The sequence below is a fragment of the Pieris rapae genome, chromosome 14, assembly GCF_905147795.1.
Source record: "Pieris rapae chromosome 14, ilPieRapa1.1, whole genome shotgun sequence".
Classification (NCBI taxonomy): domain Eukaryota; kingdom Metazoa; phylum Arthropoda; class Insecta; order Lepidoptera; family Pieridae; genus Pieris; species Pieris rapae.
In genome coordinates, this window is record NC_059522.1 from 5,435,614 (window position 1) to 5,461,618 (window position 26,005).

The following is a 26,005-nucleotide window of genomic DNA, read 5'->3' on the forward strand; positions in this document are numbered from 1 at the left end:
CTCAAAAGGTATTTAGTGTATTTATATCGTTCTGTAGTGGACAAATAACTATAAAACTAATAAATGCGAAAATAATGCAACTTGTTACATGTCGTAATTATTGTCTACCCACTAAGTATTTCAGTGTGTATACAAATAAGGGATCACTTAAAACCAACGACCCAAATATTGTGTAATTAATTATTTAAAAAAGTCAATTTATTGCGTTCAAACAATACACTATAGGACAAGATAGTTGGTTTTGTGAATGTATTGAAATTCATACAGTAAGTAAGTAAGTAAAGTAAGAAACATGTTATATTGAAAATCATTTCTAAATGTATACTTACATGTAGTCTAGGTTATATTAAAGGAATTTTGTAAATCACTTACCGACATATGGCTGTGTCAGAACCAGTGAAGTCAGTAGGTGTTCCAACATAGTACTCGCCGGTGGATGATATGATAGCTGTCGCGTTCGAGTGTGGGTTGTGAGGGCAATTTGGAACGCCTGACACCCATTCAGATATCAGATTTAGCGATTCAATCTGCAAAAAAGGTTTTCTAACTTAACACTTCGGTACATATTATACAACTACACAGGTGGCTGAATTAATTGTTTTAAATATATTGTTCAGATGCGATACTCCTTAACAGAATATTTATTATATATACCTTTTATAACAACAAAAGAGTACTTATGTACACGCGTTAGAAGTTATACTTTATGGCGTATGGAAAAAAATAACTAAAATGCAGTAATGATTAACGATAAATATTAAAATTCATCGTATTAGGTACATTTAGTGTGTAGTAATAAAATATTTTTTTTAGGTCTTGGCCTCAGATTTCTGATCATTTGTTAATCTAATAGGCAAGTAGGTGATCCTATGCCTGGCACACGCCGGTTTCCTCACGATGTTTTCCTTCACCTTCCGAGCGAATGTTGACTGTGCACAAAGAAAGAAAGTTCATTGATGCACAGCCGGGGATCGAACCTTCAACCTCAGGGCTGAGAGTCGCACACAGTAGCGTCTAGGCCAACACTTGGGTAGAAAAGTAAAAAAAATAACAATTTTTAAAATATAAAACATTTTTAACTAATGTATGATTAGGTTAGGTACTTTAAAAATACAATTATTTATTTTTCATTATTACGTAAGTAAGTTGGTAATAAAACCTGCCGTATGTATACAAGCAAATGTTTTGTTTTTGTCTTCTACCATACTGTACATTATATACAAAATTTAAAGGAAATAATGTAACAATTTCTAAGCTGTTCCAAGCACAAACATCGGCGAGTATATAATTAAAGCATTGACACAGCCCACGTGACCTACTTATTAGGAAATACGGCAGAACTATGGTAGTTCATTATCGTGGTTCGCCTAATTTCGTTATGATAAGATAACTGTACGACCTTGTACATTGATTAACAACGCAGTTTTCTTCAAGAAGTTTGCATAGAGTATGACTAGTCAAAACCGTTAACGACGACATTTGGAACAATATACCGGTCAAAGGTCCCGGTTGAATTATATTTTATTAGGTACTTAATAACAACGTCATCGGCTGATACGACTATCAATTTTTACAACCAAATATGAGTTGTAACCTTCGTTGTCGTTATAACAGATTTGGACTGTATGTACATGATTTCATTCGGATTATCACTCACGTAATTTCATATATATATAGATAAAGCTATAAGAATGTATGAAAACTTCGCTAGTATCACTATTTTTTTCTCTCTTTAATCGGCAACTCATGTATGAGCGTTGTTGTCAGCAAGAAAGCTTCTAGAGCAGACTATCTGTTTCCAACGTAAGTAATGTTCTTGCAAAAAATCCAAAGTGCTATGAATTTTTTGCACTGCGAGTAATAAAAGCCGCCAAGCTCACATGATCTCACATTAACTTAATGATATTTTAATTTCACTCACCTCACGCCAACTGCATACAGGACTAAACGCGTTAGTCCCACAAGCGAACAGTTTATGCCCGTACGAGAGCAGGACCTTAATGTGGTTATGGCAATCCTCTTCCGTCTGGCCTTTGTCCTGGCAGAGTACGACTTTGTCTGCTGGTGCGGGCCAGTCTGCCCGCTCTAATTGACGCAGACCACGAAGTGAAAGACGGTACATAGTGTCTCTGTAACAAATATAAATCGTGATGAGGTCATAGACAAAATAAAGTTTTTACCATAAACAATTTTTTTTTTAAAACAGTGGGCAGACTTGCAGGAAGCTCAGCTGATGATAAGTGACTCCGCCGCTCAGACCAAAGGCAAGTGGACTGCCGACCATTTAGGAATCGGTAGGATCTTGAAGGGCCCTAAGTGGAAATGGTTCGGAAATACTTCAGCGAGCGGCTGGTGTGGGTCATTGAAGTGGTGCACGCCAAAAAGTGACTTAAAACACTCAGTTGTGGAACGACAGACGTCTAGATACGGATGGAATTTCATATTGTGCCTCGACACCTAGTGATCGAACTTCGGAGTAAATTGATGATGTATGTAAAATTTTGTTATTACTAAATGTGACATACATATTAATATGATATTAGTACATTTATATTAAACATCATAATATACTAAAGGACTACTTTACTACAATATGTAACGCCTATATGATTTACGAAAGCACTTTAATCTTTCACAATACATTAACATTATTTTCATATAAAAATGCAATGTCACAATCAGCCCACATACTTATGTATAAATCAACCAACGCACTAACCTCGTACATATGTTCAAGAGGTTAGATATAAGTACTATAACAATTATAGAGGAACTAGGAAATAATTAAACTAGTGAGGAAGTTCAATTAAATATCTTAAACCATGCCTCTTGAGAATAAAGAATCTTTATTTCCTAAATACTTCCGGAAAAATTCGGTATCTTTTAGTTTTTTTTACTGAATACTGACGGCCCACATATTGGAGGACGGAAGGTGTAATTCCAACTACTTAAAGAATAAGTCGCAGACACTTGTTAGCTATTTCTCGTTCCAAATTTCAAGGTACATTTATTGGGACAGTATTTTTTTTTATTCACAAAAAAGACAAAACTGCTATGGTATATCTACAAAGGTTATATTTGCTCAGCTTTAGTCTAAATTCAAATATAGAGGTGAACAGGTTAAGTAAATATATTTTTATCTCTCCTCGCAAAACCACTTCCTTTAAAAACAAACGCGTATTTAAACTAGCGAATATTATCTTAAAATTTAACCTTAATATAGGTAATCGACGGAGACACGTTTGGCCTGGAAAAACGTCTATCAAGTACGAAACAGGTCAAATGTCATGTTTAAAGAAAAATTACACGTCGAATTGTAAACATTTAAAGTTTTTCAAAGTCTGTTAAAAACAAATACTATTTAGACCTCTCCTTGAAATTGACTGCTATTGAACCTTGAGCCACGCCTCTACGCCCAATTTCTCATTAAAATAACAAACATTTGCACACTGTAACTGCGTACCAAATGTTGTTAATAGACGACACCAAAGCTTATACTTTTCATACTATAACCACTATTTGCAGGATTTGGTATTTAAAAAAATAAAACTTTATAATTCCCATTGTAACGGTTTTACTGAAGTTGTATTATATGATGCACCGAATTATTAATAATAGATATTGTTGATTTTGAGTCTGGACGTAACGAATATTTTGTTTTGATCACTGATAGATTTTTGCTTTTCAAGGAAAACTTTTTCGACTCTGCCTCGAGAAGCACTGAACTTCAACGCATACAAGATCGATAGATAAGCAACCTCTGATTTGGGACCGTTCGCGCAAATAATGTATTACACTATGTATTGTTAATTGTTTACTAAACTAAACCAACACCTAAAATTGGAAGGTATTTTTTTCTCAACTATGTGATTGCTCGCTCCAAAACTTTAAGATAGATGTTATATGTACATGGTATGAAAACGTATTATTTTCTTTACGTGTGATTGTATTTAACTCTTTAGCCTGTCAGACCTCAAGTTTAAGTCCCTTAGTGGCTTTAGGTGTTTTGTACTCCTACTTTATAAAAAAAAATCATGAAAATATTCCTTTAACACGGATTTATGAAATCATTACACCAATTATATGACATTTTTGGTCACGTTTGATGTAGTTGACGTGATCAATTTACCCGGCAACATTTAGTTGTGTTCATACTCCAAGATATTGCTTAAGCGATTAGTTCTGCATCTAAATGCTTATTAGTGCATAATCTTTGATATTGACTACGTGCAAGTTGCATAGTAAACATGTAACCGGTTTCTTGTTACCCAAGTATCAAATATACTTACTCATAGTATATGAAACTTAATACATTTGTGAATACGCAGTATAATAGGAGATTATAAATAAGCTGTGTAAGTACTTTTGTAGCTTGGACTGTTTGTATATTAAAATATAAAGAATGTTCCCTTTATCTATTAGACTACGGTGAGGAGGGGGTTTTTGTCTTATATTAGCTGACTAAACAGCGGACGGATTTATCTAGCACTAAAACAATATAAGAGTGAGAATAAAAAACAGCGTTTAGTTTAAACATTTACTATTCAAGAAATATTGAAATGGAAAGGGATTTTTTTGATGATATTTTATCACTACAAACATAATAATTGACTAATTGATGACTCACGATGTATTTGACAAATTCGCACGCCATATGTGTGGCAGAATATGTGAACTTTCGATTGTACCACCATAAAATTTTTGTACCATATTTTTGCAAATATTTTACTATTATATAACTTGACTTTCGTTAGTTGATTTTATAGAACTTAATTGTGACTTTTTAGACCTAAGTATCACGTATTAGAGGTATTCCGTCACTAAATAGATAAAAAAACACTTACCGACAGATTACTCTACTTACCGTATAAATTATTAATAATAATAACCATAAATTGCGAACGGGATTTGGCAAAAATAGTTCGTTAAACCTACTACTATGTATTATTCGTATGTACTATTTGAGAGTTGTTATGTATTTCATGGTAGACTTAAACTACTTCCTTTGTTTTTGCTTCTTAAAATTACTAGACGAGATTTTCTGGTTCCATATGAACCAATATTTTGTTATGATATTAACGGTGTATAAATTCACTATTAGTTTTGTAGATTACTTAAATTATTCATTTCGACTTGGATTGAATTGGTCATTAAAATATAGTTTTAACAGCGTAATAATAAAGCCAAATAACAAATTTCTATTAAAAGTCTACATTAAAGTTAGTACAATCTCTATATATTCCAATGGTTGACAAAAGTTTAACCTTTTTTTATCAAAACGTTCGTGGCTTGCGTACAAAAACAAATGAATTTTATCAAAATCTTCTTACTTGTACTTTTGATATTATTTTGATAACCGAGTCATGGCTTAATAGCAGTTTTTATGACAATGAACTGTGCAGTGATGGGTACCAGTTGTTTCGACGTGACAGAACGAAAGAAACTTCCGGTAAAAATATAGGGGGAGGGCTACTCATCTATGTATCTTGTCAATTGAAAGCATATGAAAGGCCTGAGTGGAACTGCAATAATGTTGAAACACTCTGGATAACTATACCCCATAATTCATTGGCAGTCAATAGCCGGCGCAATCTCCACATCGGCCTTGTCTACATACCTCCAGATTCTATGCAGGCTGAAAGACTTGAAACGTTTATTTCCTCGTATAGCCGCATAATAGACACAAATTTAAACGATAACTTTATAATAGCCGGTGACTTTAACCTCTCAAATATTAATTGGACGCCTTTGGGGCCCATTCTATTAAAAAAAGGAACCTCTAAAATACAAAATATTTCCGAAATGTTTTTAAATGAAATTTTTATTTCCGGCCTAAAACAACATAATTTGTCGCCTAATAGTAGTAATAATGTCTTAGATTTAATTTTAAGTAACGTTTCCATCGACTGTTCAAAAACTGATATGGCCCTAGTAAAATCTGACATATATCATCCTTGCTTAAAAATCGATGCTACCGACTTAGTTTTACGTGAAACCATCCCAAAAGCACGAATAAAATATAACTTTCGTCGCGCTAACTATGAGGATATTAATAAAGCGTTGTCGAATATTGATTGGGTAAATGTTTTAATTGGAGATACTATTGATGAAGTGACAGATAATTTTTATGTAATTTTAAATAAAATAATTTCAAGTTCTGTTCCTAAGAGCCGGAATATTAGTAAAAGTAAATTTCCTATTTGGTACTCAAGGTCTTTGATTCATATAATAAAAGATAAATTAAAAGCTCACAAACGGTGGAAAACTTATAGGAATCCAAGAGACTACGATGAATTTTCGCTGTTACGCGCTAGGCAAAAACTTGTATCCAAAAAGTGCTTAGATATGTTTGAGAAGAGTATCCAAAATAATTTGAGTAAGGATCCCAAAGCTTTGTGGTCATATCTGAGAAATAAACGCCAATGCAGCCCAGGCTACCCCAGCACAATGATTCTCGGAGATGAAGTGTACTACACTGAAGCAGAAGCTTGCGAAGGGTTCAACAAGTTTTTTAGAAGCGTTTTCCAAGCCCCTGATGTTAATTACAATCTTCAGCACCTTCCTGAATCTGACGACATATGCAACAAAGTAGTACTAACTGAGGATGAAGTCTGTAGAGAGTTGAAATCTTTAAATATTAATAGAGGTTCAGGCAGCGATGGAATACCTTCAATTTTTGTACAAAAATGCTATAGACAACTCTCAAAACCTTTGACAAATATATTTAATCAGTCGCTTAATATATTTTGTAGTTTCCCATCCAAATGGAAAGAAGCCCACATTGTTCCAATCCACAAAAAAGGATCTAGAAATAAAATAGAACATTATCGACCAATTTCGATTCTAAATTCATTTGGCAAATTATTTGAAAAAATTAGTTAGTAAAACGTTAAGTCCCCTTATCCTAAGACAACTACCACAACAGCAGCATGGTTTTACGAAAAATCGGTCAACTGTCAGCAACCTGACTGTTTTTACCGAGTATATATTAAAGGGAATGGACGAAGGAGAACAAGTAGATGCTATTTATACGGACTTCGAAAAAGCTTTCGATCGGGTCGATCATGTCATTCTCCTCCATAAGTTATTAGCGCTAGGAATTCGTGGAGATCTATACAGGTGGATCAAATCATATGTAACCAATAGAAGGCAGGCGGTAGTTACGGGGGGGCATAAGAGCACATTTATAAATGTGACATCTGGTGTACCTCAAGGGTCCATACTGGGTCCGTTGTTATTCAACGCTTATCTATATGATATAAAAAGTTGTTTCAAGTATTCACAATTTCTCATGTTTGCAGACGACAAAAAAATATTTCTAAAAATTAAATCTATGGATAACTGTGTTCAGCTTCAGCAGGATCTTAGTAGATTGGAAAACTATTACAGAAAAAATAAACTTTCTTTGAATATTGGAAAATGTAGTAAAATTACTTTTACTCGCAAACATAAGAAAATACAATTTTGTTATAAATTAAGAGATACAACAATTAAAGAAGTGAATTTAGTTAGAGACTTGGGGATACTAATAGATGATAAAATGTGTTTCTCTAATCATATAGATAATATGACAGAAAAAGCATATAAACAACTTGGCTTCGTCAAACGTGTATGCAAATCTTTCAATAACATAAATTGTATAAAATGTCTATACTTTGCTTTTGTTAGGAGTACACTAGAATATGCAAGCACTGTTTGGTCCCCCAGTTACAAGAAATACATTGAAGCAATAGAAAACATTCAAAAAAAGTTCCTTAAGTTTTTAAGTTTTAAGGATTTCCAAAAGTTTAGTAGCTACTTGGATTCCTGCAAGTACTTTGGTATTGAATCCCTTGAATGTAGACGTAAACAATGCGACCTTATATTTTTACATGCTATTTGCAATGGTTTTATTGACTGCCCTGACTTGTTATCGCTTTTACTATTTAAGACCCCTTCATCACCCAATACAAGGCAAATCCAATTATTCGAGATTCCTCGTTCTAAGACCAACTATTTACGAAACTCGGTTATGTATCGCATACCTACAGATTACAACATAAATTACCAGCAAATCGATATATTTAATGTAACTAAAAAATTCTTAAAAAAATATTTTAAAAAATTCAGGTAACTTTTACCAATAATGGCTTTGTTTGTTGTTTCATGTTGAATATATGTTTTGATTTACCATCTCGATTCTGTGCTTTGTAAAACTGTTATGTTATGTTTCTGTTTATATGTGTATTCCGTTTTGGCTTTTGTGTGTAATGTAATTGTTTGGTTATTGTTTAATGTATTAGCTGTAGGAATACTTAAATAAATAAAAATAAAAATAAAATAAAAAATAATAACAATTTATTCATTGCAAGAATATGGTACAAAATGTTAAGGTTGTACAATCGTAAATCGTTCGCATATTCTGCCACACACAATGGCGCAAATTTATCTAATTTATATTTTACATTATTAGTCAAAGTCAATTCTTATATTATCTGTATCGTACATATCAAAATTAACTAATCCTGTACTTATGATATCTCTAAACTCCTAAACATTTTACTGCACTTTCATTGAAACCGATATGTTTCCTTAGTTAATATCGCATTAAATAATAATTGGCACTTACGCATTAACGCCACTGCGGCAAAATTTAATGAATAGAGTGGACAACCTAAGCCTAAATTATTGATGATTAAATATAAAATGAATCACTTTAAAAAAATTCAAAACACTTTAGAAGCCAAAAAGGTTTAGGTTAGGTAAGGTTTAGGTTGTCCACACTTGCTAACCATATTTTTTTTGCCGCGGTACCGTTAATACATAATTATCCAATAATTTAATTAATAGAATATTAAAGCGAGAAAAACGATAAATTCGCCTTAGTCTTAGAAAGTGAAATATTAACTCTCGATAGCACCTTGAGATAACCCCGTGATTGCGAACATAAAACACTCGATCGGAAACCGCCTTTTCTCTTCCTAACTGACAAATAAGGAGAGTCGTTGAGCTAAAATTTATTCGCGCTACTGCCTTTATAGACCTGCCTGTCATTATAGGGACGCGGATGTAACGACTATAATGTTTATTCGTAGTGACTGACTGATGCTTTGTTTTTCTTTTAGACCTTTAATAATAATTTAGAAGCGATACAGCCTTATGTCTTGGTATCAGATTTTATGCAAAACATGTTGCTAAGCTCAAAACTCCAAGGATGGACCAATTTTAGAATTTTTTTTATTCATTGTACTCTGAGGAAAGTTTATCGAGTTCTCTCTAAAATATAGGAAAAGCTAAGTAAAACAATAATATTATGGCTTTATAAGGCTCGCGGGGGCACCCAGTTTCAAATAAAACTGTAGTTAATCAAGTTCATGGTCAGATGCAATGACCATGAACTTGATTGCATAGCCGGGGTTCGAAATACAACCTCAGGGATCCGAGTCACCAACGCCCAAACCCAATAAACTATCTCAATCCGAAAATGACAGTTCAACTATATTGGCACAATATCCTATCTTAAGATTTTAACTTACACGGTTTTATTTACTTTACGGTTTATATAATCTTACTGTTCATTCTCTTCTCATAGAAAATAGGTATCGGCTAGTATGAAATTACAAGCGCTAATATATCTTACAAACACACAAACAGATACCATTACACAAAGCCACAATCTTTGAAATAACATTTGATATCTAATTTCAGTGCAATATAGTATTGTAGAAACAATATCAAAGTACAATGAGAAATCCAAGTTATCGAAGGTCATGCAAGCATAAATATTACCCTAGTATAAATGAAAGTACGGGGTTTCGAAACGAACAAAGACATCTTTATATAAATAAAAATGAACAGCAAAATATACCTACTAGGTAGGCTATGTAAAAAGACAAAGACGAAACGATGTTTGCGGGTAATACATAAATATTTTTGCTGGTAACGTAAGAACTTTCCGCATATGGGAACAATGTTAATGTTTACATTCACGTTGAAGAAAGAAAAGTCTAAGAAAAGTATCGAAAGGTAACAATGGTATATTATCCAAAAGGTTGAGTTTTAGGAACCCAACATACATTAGGGGTCATTAACATTGACCTATCGGTTGAATAACGATATGCTATGGTTCATTTAAAATAAATCAGTGGCGCTACAACCTCAGGCAAGTAGGTGTTCAGCCTCCAGTGCCTGACACACGCCGTCGACTTTTTGGGTCTAAGACATGTCGGTTTCCTCACGATGTTTTCCTTCACCGTTCGAGCAAATGTTAAATGCGCACATAGAAAGAAAGTCCATTGGTTCACAGCCCGGGATAAAACCTACAACCTCAGGTATGAGAGTCGCACGCTGAAGCCACTAGGCCAACACTGCTATGGTTCATTTATATGTAGATAATATACGTATGTCTAAATCGTTCATTTGTGACTTGGCGCTTTCTCGTGTCAGAGTCATACTCTTACTTCCATGCAATAGTCGGTTTCTATGTATTTTAATTTGTCCGAGCTATACCATATTGCATAAAATCTTCACGCTAAGTATGAAATATTGCGTATATGGCTTTTAATAAATCATTTCATGGTGCATAATATCTGAAATGTATTATTGTCAGCGATGCTGTGGGTCTGGTAATATAATATATGTATAGGCAAAGATTAATTTACACTTTTTGTATTGGAACCAGTGGAATTGATAGCTGCAAGTTTTACAAATGTAACATTAATTGAGGAGATGATTATTACTAAAAACCGTACCATAAGAAGAAGTTTGGAAAATTCTTATTCCCGCTAAATAAATAAAAAATTACCATTATGATGATACTATAAAGTTTATTAAAAAAATCTTTTTAAAATAATAAAGCTCGTCACGGCGACCGTACTAACTATTGCGGTCGAAAAAGACGAAAAAAATCTATAATGTAGATTATTTTATTCTTGAAAATATCAATAAAACTCAATAAATTATATAACATACCACTTGACCAAACATTGTGTATTAATAGGTGGTCGGTGTTTGAACCAAACATATGGTAATACATGATATGCGTAACACGTCATTCGTTTGATGCGCCCGCGCCGCTTTATTGCTTACAAGAGAAACATCAAAAACGAGTTTAACTCTCAACAGTGAATTGCCAATTCGACAAACTGAAACGTATGTAAAACGATTTTGATACCAATGGAAATATATTTTTTAAATATATAATGAACTCGTGGTAAATGGTATCTTCATATATTCATGTAAAATTGTATTTTATGTATGTATGCTGGCTGTTATATTTGTGATTAGTATCACAAATATAACAGCCAGCATACAACAGTTTTGCCTGAGATACCTACGGAAAATTTTAGTGTTGTATCCGTTCTGAATAAGCTTACGATTTTTATGGTAAGGGTAGTGATAGTGTACGACGACAGCCCGATGAGTTACTACTTTAAATGTTTTTTTTCTATCATAAATATGGCAGTCTAGCATCATTAAGATACGCCATGCGCCCAGATTGCTTATGAAGTGTCTTTTTTTATATGTACAGTTCCCAGAGTCAAGGTTATGAAATAAACTAAAAATATAATGAACACTTATTATTATCATTTGCGTAAAACGAAAGAACAAAATTATGCTATAGATTTAAATGCTATGAATGCTTAATGAATTGTTGAAAGAGAGTGCGTCTGGTTATACGTAAACTTAGACGATTTTAGTATTAAAACTAAGAAAACCTACATTAGAAAAATTTACAGTATATACATTATATTTGTTTTTCATTCTTAGGATTTGACTGGAACAGTTATCGCTTTTATTAAGTAGTAATATAATTAAAAAATATTGCCAATCGTTAACTAAGAGACGATCCAAGTTGCTGAAGAAGTCAGAACTATCAAAAGACTCTGAAGTTTCAAATTAAGTCCTTTAATTAATATGAATGTATTCACAATGTTGTAATACACCGAGTACTTAAACGATTATCTATGGAAACGGTTGATATAATTATTTAATGTTCATATGTAACGCCACAAAAATCGTTATTTTATTTAAAAAATGACCCAGATGACCATAATTATCTTATAATTTATGCATATCGAATCAATAAAAATTAACGATTCAAAGTTGTGAAATCCTTGAATGTGCCTTCACTAAAGTAAATACTTACAATACACACATTTACTATTTGCATTCATATAAAGAATTTACGGCCTATAGTTCATTGCTAAAATTAAAACTGATTCTGTTAGTTAGTTAGTTAGTAGTATTTACATTAGGATATGGATTGATAACTACATCGAAATGATTTTCTTAGTTTTTGTGTATTTTGATGAGGCAGTGCCAATTGCTAAAACAATTAATTATCGGAGCCAATCATGGATAATATTGATTTCATAGAATCATTGAGCTGATTATTAAAACTGTAGAAGAAAGAGGCGCTAGTAATTGAATGTGGAAGAGACGTTATTAAAGCATGTAATTTTGTAAGCCACCGCTAATATAAATATTTCTATATTTTATTAACGATTATATTAGGATCAAGCCAAGTCCTTACTCTGTATCTTCAAATTGCGACAGGGATACATAAGACTGACATTTTTTCATAACCAAAGCTTATATATTATCAGCTTATATCTAAGTAAACAAAATATGCAAAATGGAAGACCCTATATAGTTTTCAGGTTTAAATATCTTACGTCAAAGCTAATTATAATCCGATATAAATAATCGTATTACAGGTATAATCATTGCAAAATATTCGAACCAATGAATTTACATATATGATTCGAAATAAACATGTTGCATTTGCATTTAAGCCAAAGGGTTAATAAATAATCAAAGTTTCACTTAACAATAATTTAAAAATCTGCATTATCGTTAAGGCCATGATAAACTGTAAGTTATGGAGGAATATAATCAGATTTCACAAATATATTACGAATTTTTGGCAACCAAAAAAACACAGTAAAAAATGTAAAAAACATTTTAACAGCTTGGTGCAAACTAAAAAGAGAAATTTGCTAAATATGTGACTGTGAAATGTTGGATTTTTAAGACTTAATCCAGATAAATCCTTTTTTCAGTTGAACTAATATTTCACTTCACAAAAAATACCATTCTACTAAGAGTTTTGGGTGAAAATAAGAATTAAAGAGATATTTTTATAACACTAGCGAACCTGACTGACATTGTGCTTTGGTAGGGGCTTCAGATTTTTGAATCTGTTTCATCATAAATAATAATAATATGCAAGTAGGTGATCAGCATCCAGTGCCTGACACACGCCGACGACTTTTTGGGTCTAAGACATGTCAGTTTTCTCACGACCGTTACAGCTACATTAAATGCGCACATATAAAGAAACTCCATTGGTGCACAGCCGGGGATAGAACCTGCGACCTCAGGGATGAGAGTCGCGCACTGAAACTACTAGGCCAACACTGCTCCAAATCCACTTGAACACACAGAAATGAATGAAAATCGGTTTAGGACTTTAAATTAAATATAGATAAAGTTATAGTCGTTCAGTGAAAACCTAAAGGACATTTACAAATAGTCTATCTGTAAATTATTTGACAGCAAAACATATATGTTCTTTTTTGTTCTTTTTATTTACATTATACACGTTTCTCAGTTTAAACTTCCGAGAATATTTCAAGATCAGACCGCTTCCCGAGTGTTAGCGAGACAAACGAACAGCAATTTATATACCTATATATGATAAATAGGCGAAAATGTGGGCGTAACATAATACAATTTATCTCTCGTTTATAGAATCCTACGAAAAAACAGCAATTGGCAGTAATTTATTAAGAAAAATATATAAATTTCTAATAAGATTTTAATAGGTTGGTGAAATTAAATTAAAATGAGAACCTGTTTGATTTGTGTTGTTTGTGATTATAATTCAATCAAATGGTAAAAATACTTACAGCATATTAATGTAAATAAAATAACAAATGAGCCAACTACGTTCATTCTTACTATGTATACTCTCACATAAATTGTCAATATAATAAAGCAAATAAAACAAATCGACAAGTCGTGGGACTACTGCCTAAGTAATTAGTAATTGTTATTTTTAGCTCGTATAGGTGCGGCACTGTCATCTTGTCCATTAATTATCTCTATCACGACGTAGAACATACCGACAAATTAACACGCAAAGAGTTCGTTTACCTAGACCTTAAGAGCTGTTTGTAGTGCCCTTAAATAATAAAACTCTGACCATAATATATTATGACCTTTTTTTGTCGTAATCGTAGAAAGAAATGAAATTATTTTAATAAAGGTACTAAATTTTTTAAGCAATAATTGAGAGTCTTAGAGAAGCATACACCATGCTTCTAAATAAAAAAGAGGTTTCGTAGTTTTCTTTTAAAGTTATACTTCTTTTGGCGCAATAGGGAGAAATTATGAGAGAATTTTTTACTATGCACGCGCACACCGTCACCAAAAACCGACACCCTGAAGTTAGCTAATCAACGATTTAATTTTTTCGTGATATTAAAATAAATTGTATCTAGATGATGCGTAATAAAACTTTCAATGCATTAAATATTTTTTTTTAAATGTTAATGTCATTGGTTCCAACGTAGAATAAAAAAAATTGAAAAGATTTTTTTTTATAGAACAGGGTGCAAACGGGCAGGAGGCTCACCTGATGTTAAGTGGTACCGCCGCCCATGGAAACTCAATGCCAGAGGGGAGCGAGAGAGCGGAGAATGCGAGCGAGCGCGTTTTTATCTTTTTATATTTCTATCTTCTTCCGCCAAAGTTTAACTTCTAACGCGTGTACATAAGTTAAGTCCACACACGTTTTTACTTTAATGTAAGCTCCTTTAATTTAGTTTGTCAACAGCCAGTGTATGTGTCAAAGAACTGTTTACACAGACATAAAGTTATGCAAATTCGTTATTCGGTTATTTGTTTTAATTAGTTTAAAACAAGTTTGGCAACAACTAACAACGAATATTGAAGGTCGGGTCAAGAAACTAATGTATCGCAGGTGAACTTTATCGCTACATCTACGCAATAAACACGTAACTATTTTAAAACAATAAACTGCTTCATAAAATAGGTCCACGAAGTACTTTAACGTAGCCAATGTGTAGAAATAAAAGTTTTAACTACTTCCTATTTACAAGTCTATATAAACAATCCTTTAGTTTTTGTAATCAATTTAGGTTTGATACGTGATTTCCTTCCGTCAAAGCATAATTGTGCACACAAATATAATGACAAATTCAAGGGTAACTGGCAACAGAGTAATGAACATCTGTAAACCTGTATCCCTGAAATCTACAACCCTGTAACACTAACGCCCAAACCCAATAACCTATCTCAATCTATATGAGATAGAGATCTTAATCCAAATATTGACAAGTGTGCCGTTAACCAATCGACGGATTGTAATAGCCATCTGTCGATACAAGCTATCCATGGTAGGTCGGATCGGTGTATAGACCTTTGTATGAAAATGACAGTTCTACTGTGCCAATATCCTATCTTAAGATTTTAACTTACATCAATAAAATAATTAAAAAGCTACTTGATATGTTAATGTTTGGTTAAATATTTTATTTTACTTACTTTATTTGGTTTATATTGATACTCAAATATAAAGTGTAAAGAGCGAACAGATTGCATTCTATTCATCGCCAAAAATGAATCGTCTTCGTGGGATTTGGTTATTGGTATGCAGATAGGAGATCTATCCACGGTTTGGTCTCAGATTATTTTAAATATGAGATTGTGGATTAATTATTGGGTTCGGGCGTAAGTTAATTTTGTACTTGTTCAGAAACGTATAGATTGAGTATTTCTTCAATCAGTGTCATATCTATTAGATAAATCAACTTGATATAACACTCTGGCTTTGTGTTCTCATTAAAAGGAGAAATGTTAAATAGGAATCATTATTAGTGACTCTAATACAATAATGCTAATAAGCTTACGATACGATTTACGTTTTTATTAACGGATTAGGTACAGAACGCATTTCAGGCTAATGTAATAAAAATTAATAAGTACATTTACTGCACTTTGTTTAAATCCATCAATAAAATATGTGATGCTAAAACCTTTTTAAATCTGAGCTTTACATTTCTGCATCTGTTTCATAATTATTTGACAATCTAATAGGCAAATAGGTGATCAGCCTGTGCTTTGGGTCTAAGACATGCTGGGTTCCACGATATTTTCCTTCACCGTTCGAGCAAATGTGGAATGCGCACAGAAAAAAAGTCCATTGGTGAACAGCGGAGAATCAAACCTACCACATCAGGAATAAAAGACGCTGAAGAGGCAGTGAAAGTATACATTTCATATAGAACATAGTTAATATAATTCCGTCATTAATTTCGGTTACGCGGAATAATCAACAGAAACGAAACGATAAATAAAAAGGCGATTAAGTTTATTTTTTATTGAAATACCACAGCGATCAGCTATATTCACTAGTTTTCAAAATCTACCAAATGCTTGTCTTGATATAACTTCAAAGTAGAGTGAAATTAAATTTTATCACTGCATTAGTACTATACGCGAGATAACATATCACAAACAGGTGACTCAAAACTTCCCAAACATGAAAATTATATTAAGATAAGAATTTAACGACCATAACGTGTATTATATTTCATTAATGTTTAATTAGATTTAAAAGTATTGATGGTTTATAATAGGAGAATTAATTAAAATGCGTTTAAAGATTTTTTTTCTTTTGCTCATCTCCGGGTAAAACAAATGATGACATCTAATTGAACCAGCTATTATTACGTAATTTACTTTTTTTGGGTAATTATGTGACACAAATAGATTTTTTAGTCAGACGATTGCCTCACATGAGACAATGACATACCTTCATCGAACGAAACTCGCGAATATAAAAAGTAACTACAGTAAAAGTGTGTGATCTAATAAAAAATAAAGTAAAAGTATTTATCTCACTTCACCCCTTATATTTTTGCTATTATCACATTATTAATACGGTATTTTTTCATACTAAAAATTTAACCATTAATGATACATTAATTTAGGGTTGCCTGGAAGAGATCGCTTGTTAGCGATAAGGCCGCCATTGCATTCCTTGTAATTTTTATTTACTGTGTTATTTGTGTTTCTTTGCAACGAAGTGTGAATAAATAAATAAATAATTTAATTGTTTAATGATTCATTCATCAAACAATATTTTTTTAATATACAGCGTGGTCATCATTGAGAATACTATAATTATTATCGAGTAATACAAATAATATGCGTTTATCCGTTAGACACTGAGATCCACTTCTCATAGATAAAAGAGGACAATAACTGTACCAATTAAGTCCACATCACAGCACTTGCCTCCAGTGTTAGTTTCTACCCATATTTGTACCTACTTGAATAGCAGACTTGGTCTAGTTGGACTCAATATAAAAAGCCTATGTTGTGCCTTATTTATCTAACATTTCTTATCATTCGTTGTTACCTTAAAACGATTAGCGTATTGTACCCGAATAATATTAACGGCATAATGCCATCATAGTCAAAATTTTCATTAATAAATAAAGCCGTTTATTTTACTCGAGTGGGATATTGGGGAATAATACCACATGAGTTAGTAATGTTTTAATGTAGATAGATTTTATTTTAAATTAGTCATAAAATTTAGCCTATAAATAGTTTGAACTTTAACGTATTTATTATGCAAGGATCTAATTCATTCACCGAGAATCGAACTCAGAACCTTCAAATAAGTCACGAAGGGTTATTAAAAACCAAAACTTCTTTCCCTACTATTCGCTATAGACTACGTCAGACAACGCACTTTACCGTGTTCAGCCAAACGCGCTTCCTCCCAAGGTTGAATTTCCAGTAAAAAAATTAAATATTTTTGTTTATTTAATACACCGGCCTTTTGATATAATTAAATCTGATTACTACTTTTGATACTTAAGATTCCATATCAAAACCATATGGCTAGATACTATAAATCACCTTTCCCAACGAGTAATTTAACATGTTTACCTTGTTGCAAAAATAGCACAATAATTACAGAAACATCGATAAATGCGTATTTCTTTATGAATTTCTCGAAATATGTATTTTTTGTACAAGGAATTGAAAGACCAAATTTTTGTTGAACAGATAATGAATTTGCTTAAGTATTGATTGATTAAAAGCAGTGTTAGCCAAATGTCTTTAGCGTGCTACTCTCAACCCTGAGGTCCTAGATTCGATATCCGGGTACAGATTTAACATTCGCTCGATCAATAAACAAAAGTCGACGGCGTGTGTCAGGCGCAGGATACCGATGACCTACTTGCCTATTAGATAGACAAATGATCATGAAACAGATGCAGAAATCTGAGGCCCAAACTTAAAAAGGCTGTAGCGTCACTAATTTGATTTTTTTTTTATTGAACAAAGTTTGAAATAAATGTAAAAATAATTTAAAATATCTCTGATATAAGAAAACATCTTAATTTTGCCCGTTACCAACTAGTGAAACGTATTAAGTAAAAATCAAGTTCAAGTCAAAAAATCATTTTTGACGATATTTTGATTGCATTAAGAATGATTTTGAAAAATAACTTCTGTTTATTTTTCAAAATCATTCTTTTATTATGTATATGATTTATTTATTAATCAGTTAACATAAGTCCCCAATATTTTTTTCGCGTTTATTTAGTTTATTACACGGTTGAGATGCGTTTATTTCTACGTATGAATATGTAGATAATGGATAAAAATATATTGTTTTTAAATTGACATCCGGGTTTGTTGCCGTAAAATATCATAAAAATCTTAGTTTATGGTCTGTGTAGAAGATAAAGTGAACACCCACGCATTTACATGGATATGCGAGCTGACATTATCAAGATTTAACTAGGTTGCTTCTAGATCGCTTATAATAACATTGGGTACGTAATGTCAAGAGAAATTTAGAGCCAAAACGCTATAGCCAATGTATAAATATTACAAAAAATGATAAAAGAAAATTCCAGTCAACCCTAGTAATAACAAAAACAAAAAAATACTTAGAGTACAGTGCAAAGTTTTATGGATATCCTCGCATCGTATTTATTTTACTAAAGTATAAGCTTAGCTTGGTGGTGGCTAAATAGCTATTTTTAATAAAAATACACTTCGTAAAAAAAAATTGAGGCTTATATTCAAGACTAGCAGACTCGGCCAAGCGTTGCTGTGGCTAAGGTTTTTGTTATATTACATAGTAGTAAATTAATCAAGGGAAACCGTAGGAGAACTTATGTGAAACGTTGGTACCACGACACGGACCTAAACTAAACTACCTTTAACTCAGCGCCATCTGTTAGAATTGTATCAAATAATAAACAAATGTTAATGTTATCGTAATTTTAGTAAGGATGCCTATTTTTTTTGAAAATGAAATATAGCCTATGTCACTCAGGAATGATGTAGCTTTCCAACAGTGAAAGAATTTTTCAAATCTGCCAAGTAGTTTCGGAGCCTATTCAATTCATACAAACAAACAAACAAACAAAAAATCAAACCTTTCCTCTTTATAATATTAGTATAGATAAGAATGCTTGGAAGCATGCTGGTCCTGCTCCATTTGACAATCATAGAGCCTTGGTTGCTGACGTAATTTTACATGTCTTTGTATTTTTTTGTTTTATAATACTTTGATTATTTTATTTTTTCTCACACACGGTTTTATTCTTTTATAATTATTTAATGTATTCTATTCTACGGTTTCGATATTTGTAAATATGTGAGGAACTAAAAATAAAATAATTGACCTGTACCTATAGTAGTTTTATTCTAGGAGTACATTGTTTACACATATAATTATTTAACTAATGTATACAAATATTGTAAATGCTTATTTAAAAAAAGTGTGGTGTTCGCCGCCCATTCTTCTTCACACGTAACTAAGTACCTTTTGGAAGGAGGAATAAATGTTTTCCTGTGATTAATTTATTTAAAGAGCACTTTTTCCTGAGAAACTATAGATTAACGTTATTACTGATGTTTACTTTTATTTACCATACATAGCGAACAAAGTGCGTACTTCCGATTTTTTGTCTACGTACGCCCACGGAACGCATACAAATTCAATATTTACTATGCTGAAAGCAGTCAATATTCGACTGCACATGGCATATTTGCATTCGACATAACCTGACGTCGGAGCCTCAATACGACGGCTTTATCAACCGTAGAATGTTAAGGCAGAATACCAAAATCTGGCCGTAACTCCTCTAAGTCCGTCGTTGACCAACTGAGCGTTTTAAGATACTTTTTCCCGCGCACCACTCTTATGTTCCACACCAGCTTTCCAAACCAATTCAATGTCCTTCAAGAACAGAGCGTACTAATTCGTAAAAGAGAACGAAAATGGAAACAGTTGCAAGCCAATGTGTGTGTTTATGAGCCTATTGCCCAATTGCCCATTTGTATATCTTATATCTTTAAACGAGCAATTCTTGTATATATATATAATTGAAATCTCGGAATCGGCTTCAATGATTTTCATGAAGTTTAATATACGGAGGGTTTCGGGAGCGATAAATCGATTTATCTAGGAATGATTTCTAGAAAATGTCATATTATTCGTGTTTTATAAACTGAAACATAGAATTGCTCGTTTAAAGATGTCAGTCAATTAAAAACTTAAATATGAATATAGTAATCTTTATTCGATAATTATATTCATATTTCATAATTTTATTAGTATGTAATTCGTACTTAAATAAAATTTCCAAAAAACACGATTTATAAAAAAAAATACCAAGCTAAGCTCGGTCATCCAGGTCCTATAAATAAAGTAACAAATGATACAAAAGCCTATTCTCATAGAACGCACAAAGCAAATATCAACAAGTGTTAGTAGAAAGACACCTCACCTTGCACCCACAATGACTTGGTCCCTTGCAACATCGAATAGCAGTTGCGAAAACGCTCTCGCATCTTTATCTTCGAAAATATCGCTGTCCGCCGCCAGCAAGTCTGAAAATATATGAAATCACATATCTTATCAAGGCGATATTTGTAGATATCTTTTGTACTTATCACGGTATGATCTAACCGTTTAAAATATTTAATCATGAAGGACGTGTGCAGAAACCACATAAAAAAAACACATAAACCGCAACTGTTTCATACTTTACAATATGTACCTAATAATAAATAAAATAATATAACGGTACAATGTTATAATTGAGCTTTGTATATAACTACATATAAAAAACTTAAAATATCTATCTAGTAGGTCCTACATTTTTATTTATGTGTTCCTTTGCGAATTATTTTGCGTTGCATGAAGGTAAGAGTTTTATATGTAAGCTTCTATTTGAGTCGCTTTAATTTAAATATTGTTGAAAGTTGTTGTTGTTGTCTCAATGTTGAAAGAGATCTTAAGAAGTATATATATATAGCCTATAGGAATTATAGTACATAATATAATATATAGAATACCATCTGGTATTGATTCTTAAAATCGGGCCAATATAGTGTATTGATCACAAAATTAAACACCAATTTTTTTTTAAACATTTCTTTACTTTACAATTGTTAAATATATAACTTTTACATGACCTTGACCAAACAAAATGTTTTCGTAATAAAGTTGGTTGGGAAGTTTAACAGAGGCCAAAGTCATTATAAAAACCAAAAAGCAAACTTACCGGTTTATAGTAAAAATCAATTGTCTTTTTATAATCAATATAATTAACTATGCTTTCGTATGAAAACCTATTGTTTTGATTGCTAATTATTATACTTTGAGTCACTAAAGAATTACTCATTTGCTGTACCGAAATATGATTCCTTCTATTATTTTGTGAAATATATATACTTATTTATATATATTATTATTATTAATGTGAAATATAATATACTATAGAATCAAGTTAATTTGAATTGATATAAACTCAACTGATTGTATTAGACATTTATATCATGAATTCTCTGAATATCAACACAGAAAATAACACACAAATGATGAAATGAAATGAATCGAAATGTCACCCATATGCCAAGTCCCATACTTTTTTATCGTACGGGACAACTTAACATTTATGAATCTTTCCCTATGTAAAGTACATGAGTTATCAAAGAAGTTTTTGTTTAGATATTTTTTATTGAAATTTAAGATAAAATATACAATTGATATTATTAGTATTCTTAACAATTTATTTTCCATGTTTTTCTTAGTTCCAATAACGTGTTTATTCATAAATGTACTGCTGTGAGAATTTCTAAACACGCAATTTACATTCACTTACGTTTAAAGGTAATTATCAGAACTTTCTAAATAAAACTTTACGTAAATAAAAAAGCTTGTTATCATAGTTAATTGATGTAATGTCACTAATGCATACACCCACATGCATATAAGACAATTATTGTCACTGGCCCCGATTTGTCTGCTGATATTTACCCCTAACATTAGTTTTAAAAAATATTGTAATTGTTGTTGATAGACACTAGCTATATTTAACTTTTTGATATTTGGCACAACAAAATATGTACAACAAAGCGAAAAAGTTCCTAGTCGCACTTTGTTTAGCTACCAAATAGTGTGGGTACCCACATACACACATACATACAGTGGGTACACAAATTATTATTATTCCTTACATTAATGTCTGTGGCATATTTAAAAAAATGTTTCAATAACTTTTTATTTTAACTTTTAAATGAGAAACTATATACGAAAGAGATACACGTCGCCATCATACTGCCGTCCTAATTTAGTCAACTAAACTTTTAAATTTTTAATGCCCTTTTAAATTGGACAAACACGCTAATATTAATTTGAGACGACAATTGATGAAATATGGGTCTTAATTTTTTTATTTATTTACAAAATAAGGTAACAAATATAGCGTATCTAGGATCTGGTTTCTAACGAATTTTGAGTTAATATTTGAAACAGTTTACTAATAAAACTAACCTCCGACCAGAGTCAAATGAGATTTTATTAGAATAATAATTGTTAGTCAAATAATAATGCAGACTTGATAGCAACATAGCCCATGAACATAATCCTTATGATAATTTCACTATGGCATCGCTGATTACGTTGGTTTCCTTCTAAAGCTATTTTTCTCTAGAAACTAGTAGTAGGGGAAAAATTGTACTATAATTATCTTGGTACTACGAGCTAAGTTGTCTCGATCTTGTGTAATGTCTATGAGTGACATCCTGCAACTTCCTGCGTGATATACCGCGGGTAACTGATTTAAATTACTGTTATTTAGATCGTTGCTTACTATCTTAATATTTCCCCTGGGGCCGAGAGAGTTATGGTATAAAGGTTGCTTTTGGTGGTATTTTCTAACACGCCTACTACTTTTCTTCATATCGTTATAAATCTTATTTTATTCGAAAACAAGGTGTCGTTGTGATAAGTTAATTGTAAGTTCTATCATATTCCAGATATTATCACATAGATAAAAATATCATCATATAATTTACCTTTTTTGTTTGTACATATGTATAACAAACTTAACTAAATATAAATTTAACACTGCATATCTTATATATATATATATATATATATATATATATATATATATATATATATATATATAAACTTATTATATATATATATATATATATATATATAATAAGTTTCAGATAGAAATGGTGCATGACATGGATCTCTTTGTGGATCTATGTGGATCCAGCTGCCCACTGAAGTATTTCTGACTAAAGGTTCTTTAAGAAAAGAGCGCAATGGGTCTATGGGCGTCGGTATCACTTAACATAACATCAGGTCAGAGCCTTCTGCCCGTTCGCCTTATACAAGACAAAACTTATTTTGTCAACTATTTAAAACTTTAAATTAACAAAAAGAACAAGATAAAAAAAACTATATTATATTTCTTTAAACTAATCGTAAATAGTTCGAGCGTACTAAATGTAACTAAGCTGTTACCACAGAGCTTTTTTATACAACCTATTACCAAATCAATGACTTGTCCAAAATCGTAACAAAAACATAGACTTCTCAAATCTCTTGCGGTCAATCGGAGTCATTGAACTTCCATCTAGTTTCTAATTCATCGATATTTTAAAAGTTTCGTATTATTATTATGGGAACACTCGTTTTCATACAAAAGGTACTTCTTTATCTATTCTATTAGTATTCAAACAACAAAAACCAACTAGATCAGTATTCAGAAAAGTTTCGAATGCGTGAATTCTGATTTGAGCCGCCTGCATTTCCAATACACACTCGTCCTGCCCACTTCTCTGCCCATTTTCCTGCTCACTATGGCTGAATGTAAATGCGGCATTAGACTGTTAAAACATAATTAAACAGACTTCAATGTAAGAGTATTTTCTCCAACTTTGATTTTCTTTCCTCTTGGGCCGTGGGGTTCCAGAGCACAGGCGATAATTAGATTTAAGTTAGCACCTGGTACCGGTGACCCTAGATCTGTGCTTTCCTAGCTCAACGAATAATAATTGCAGTACAGCAAGAAAATGCTGTCAGCGCTAAAGGTACACTGCCTTAAGGACCAAACTTCTCTAAATTGTTTTAATTTTCTTTAGGTAGGAAACAAAATAAAATAGATTTCAATAAAAATTAAATTACCCTGTTTATTTATTATCCTGAAGTCGTCTTCTGGCAGCTCTCCCCTGGTCAGCACGAATAGGGTAAGAGCGATGAGTCTTAATTCCCACATTGTGATCACACTGCAACAGAATTAGAATACATTTTTAACACATAATAAAGGTCACAAAGATGAAAAAACATGACATTTTTCATGTAATGATATACACACACTGTATTAGTATCAAACGTGATAATCACGGTACATCATCGCACGCATGGCAGGTGCATCATCATCGAAAATGACTTTTGCCTTTGGAAGAATTATCTACTTTTATCAATTATTATATAAAAAAAATTAAATAAAAAAATAAATAAAATACGTTTATTTTGGAACATAGGATCATGATGGTATCACTTATTCCAAGTCATTAAATACAAGCCTGTTGGCATCCCTACTCATCGGCAAAGAAGACAGAGGGTGTAAGCCGAGAGAAAAAGCCGGCGTATAAACTCTCGGTACTCTTTTAAAAAAAAAGCAAATCATCAAACAATTCTACATATACTCTAGTAAAATAATAAAATACCACAATTATTATCAAAGCTAGATTAACAAAGGACGGAATTTGTTAATGAATAGTCATTGTTATTAATGTTATTAAATCGTGTGAATATGCGTCAGTACTGGAACAAAAAATATTTGTACAATGTTATGAATGTTAATGTAAACAAAGTAGAAATCTTCAGTCAGAGAGAGTATGTTTGCCTGTTTGCTTGTTAGCTTAGTTATAACATCTTTACAGAAGTTCCACTTCCAGAACGCAAAAGTAAGGCGTGGAAATAACACCTAAACAACGTGAATGTTTAGAATGAATAGAGCTTAATTCTTGTCTAAAAGGACGGCAGAGCACTCGCGAGTCCTCTGGCTTTGAGTGTCCATGGGCGACGGTATCACTTAACATTAGATGAGCCTCCTGCCGTTTTGCCCCCGTTCTATATAAAAAAATATTACCTTTGTCATAAGCATTGTTTTATTAAAAAATCCTTGTATTTTGTTATTCATTTTTAAGTTAACACATCTAATATTGAAACTTTAAATACTATGGTTTAGTGTAAAAATATATATATTAACGAGTCAATGTGTTAAGACAGAATCATTTTTATATTTCCTATTATCTCATCAAAAAATCTACGCCTAACTAGTTTGAATTATGCAGGGAACCTAATCGTTTGACACAAAAAAAAACATATCAAATAATTTCAAACAATTGAAGGTTATACATACTTGGAAATACTAAAGGTTTACACTTACTTAATTTGATATACAATTAAACATGGTTTTAGAGTTATTGACTTAATAAAGTAAGGTACCAATTCGTTCGAATAAGTTACCTCAGAGGTTCAGTACGAACCGGTTTCTAATTTCTTAGTATCCAATGGTTTAATTCGTATAAATTAAGTATTATTTTTATTTGCTGTAGGAGCCTGTTTGAACATCCTACCAGTCCTGGT

General features: G+C 32.0%; 1 protein-coding gene across 1 annotated transcript in view; it reads right to left on the minus strand.

The window, feature by feature from the left end:
• Nucleotides 1–26,005, minus strand: part of LOC110993029 (semaphorin-5B) — a 44,328-nt gene that overhangs the window by 11,531 nt on the left and 6,792 nt on the right. The window contains exons 2-5 of the mRNA XM_022259090.2: nucleotides 24,536–24,636; nucleotides 20,835–20,937; nucleotides 1,922–2,129; nucleotides 373–527 (exon numbers count right to left, since the gene is read on the minus strand). Of these exons, the coding sequence (XP_022114782.2) occupies nucleotides 373–527; nucleotides 1,922–2,129; nucleotides 20,835–20,937; nucleotides 24,536–24,626 (557 nt within the window). The 5' untranslated portion in view covers nucleotides 24,627–24,636. The remainder of the gene's footprint in view (nucleotides 1–372; nucleotides 528–1,921; nucleotides 2,130–20,834; nucleotides 20,938–24,535; nucleotides 24,637–26,005) is intronic.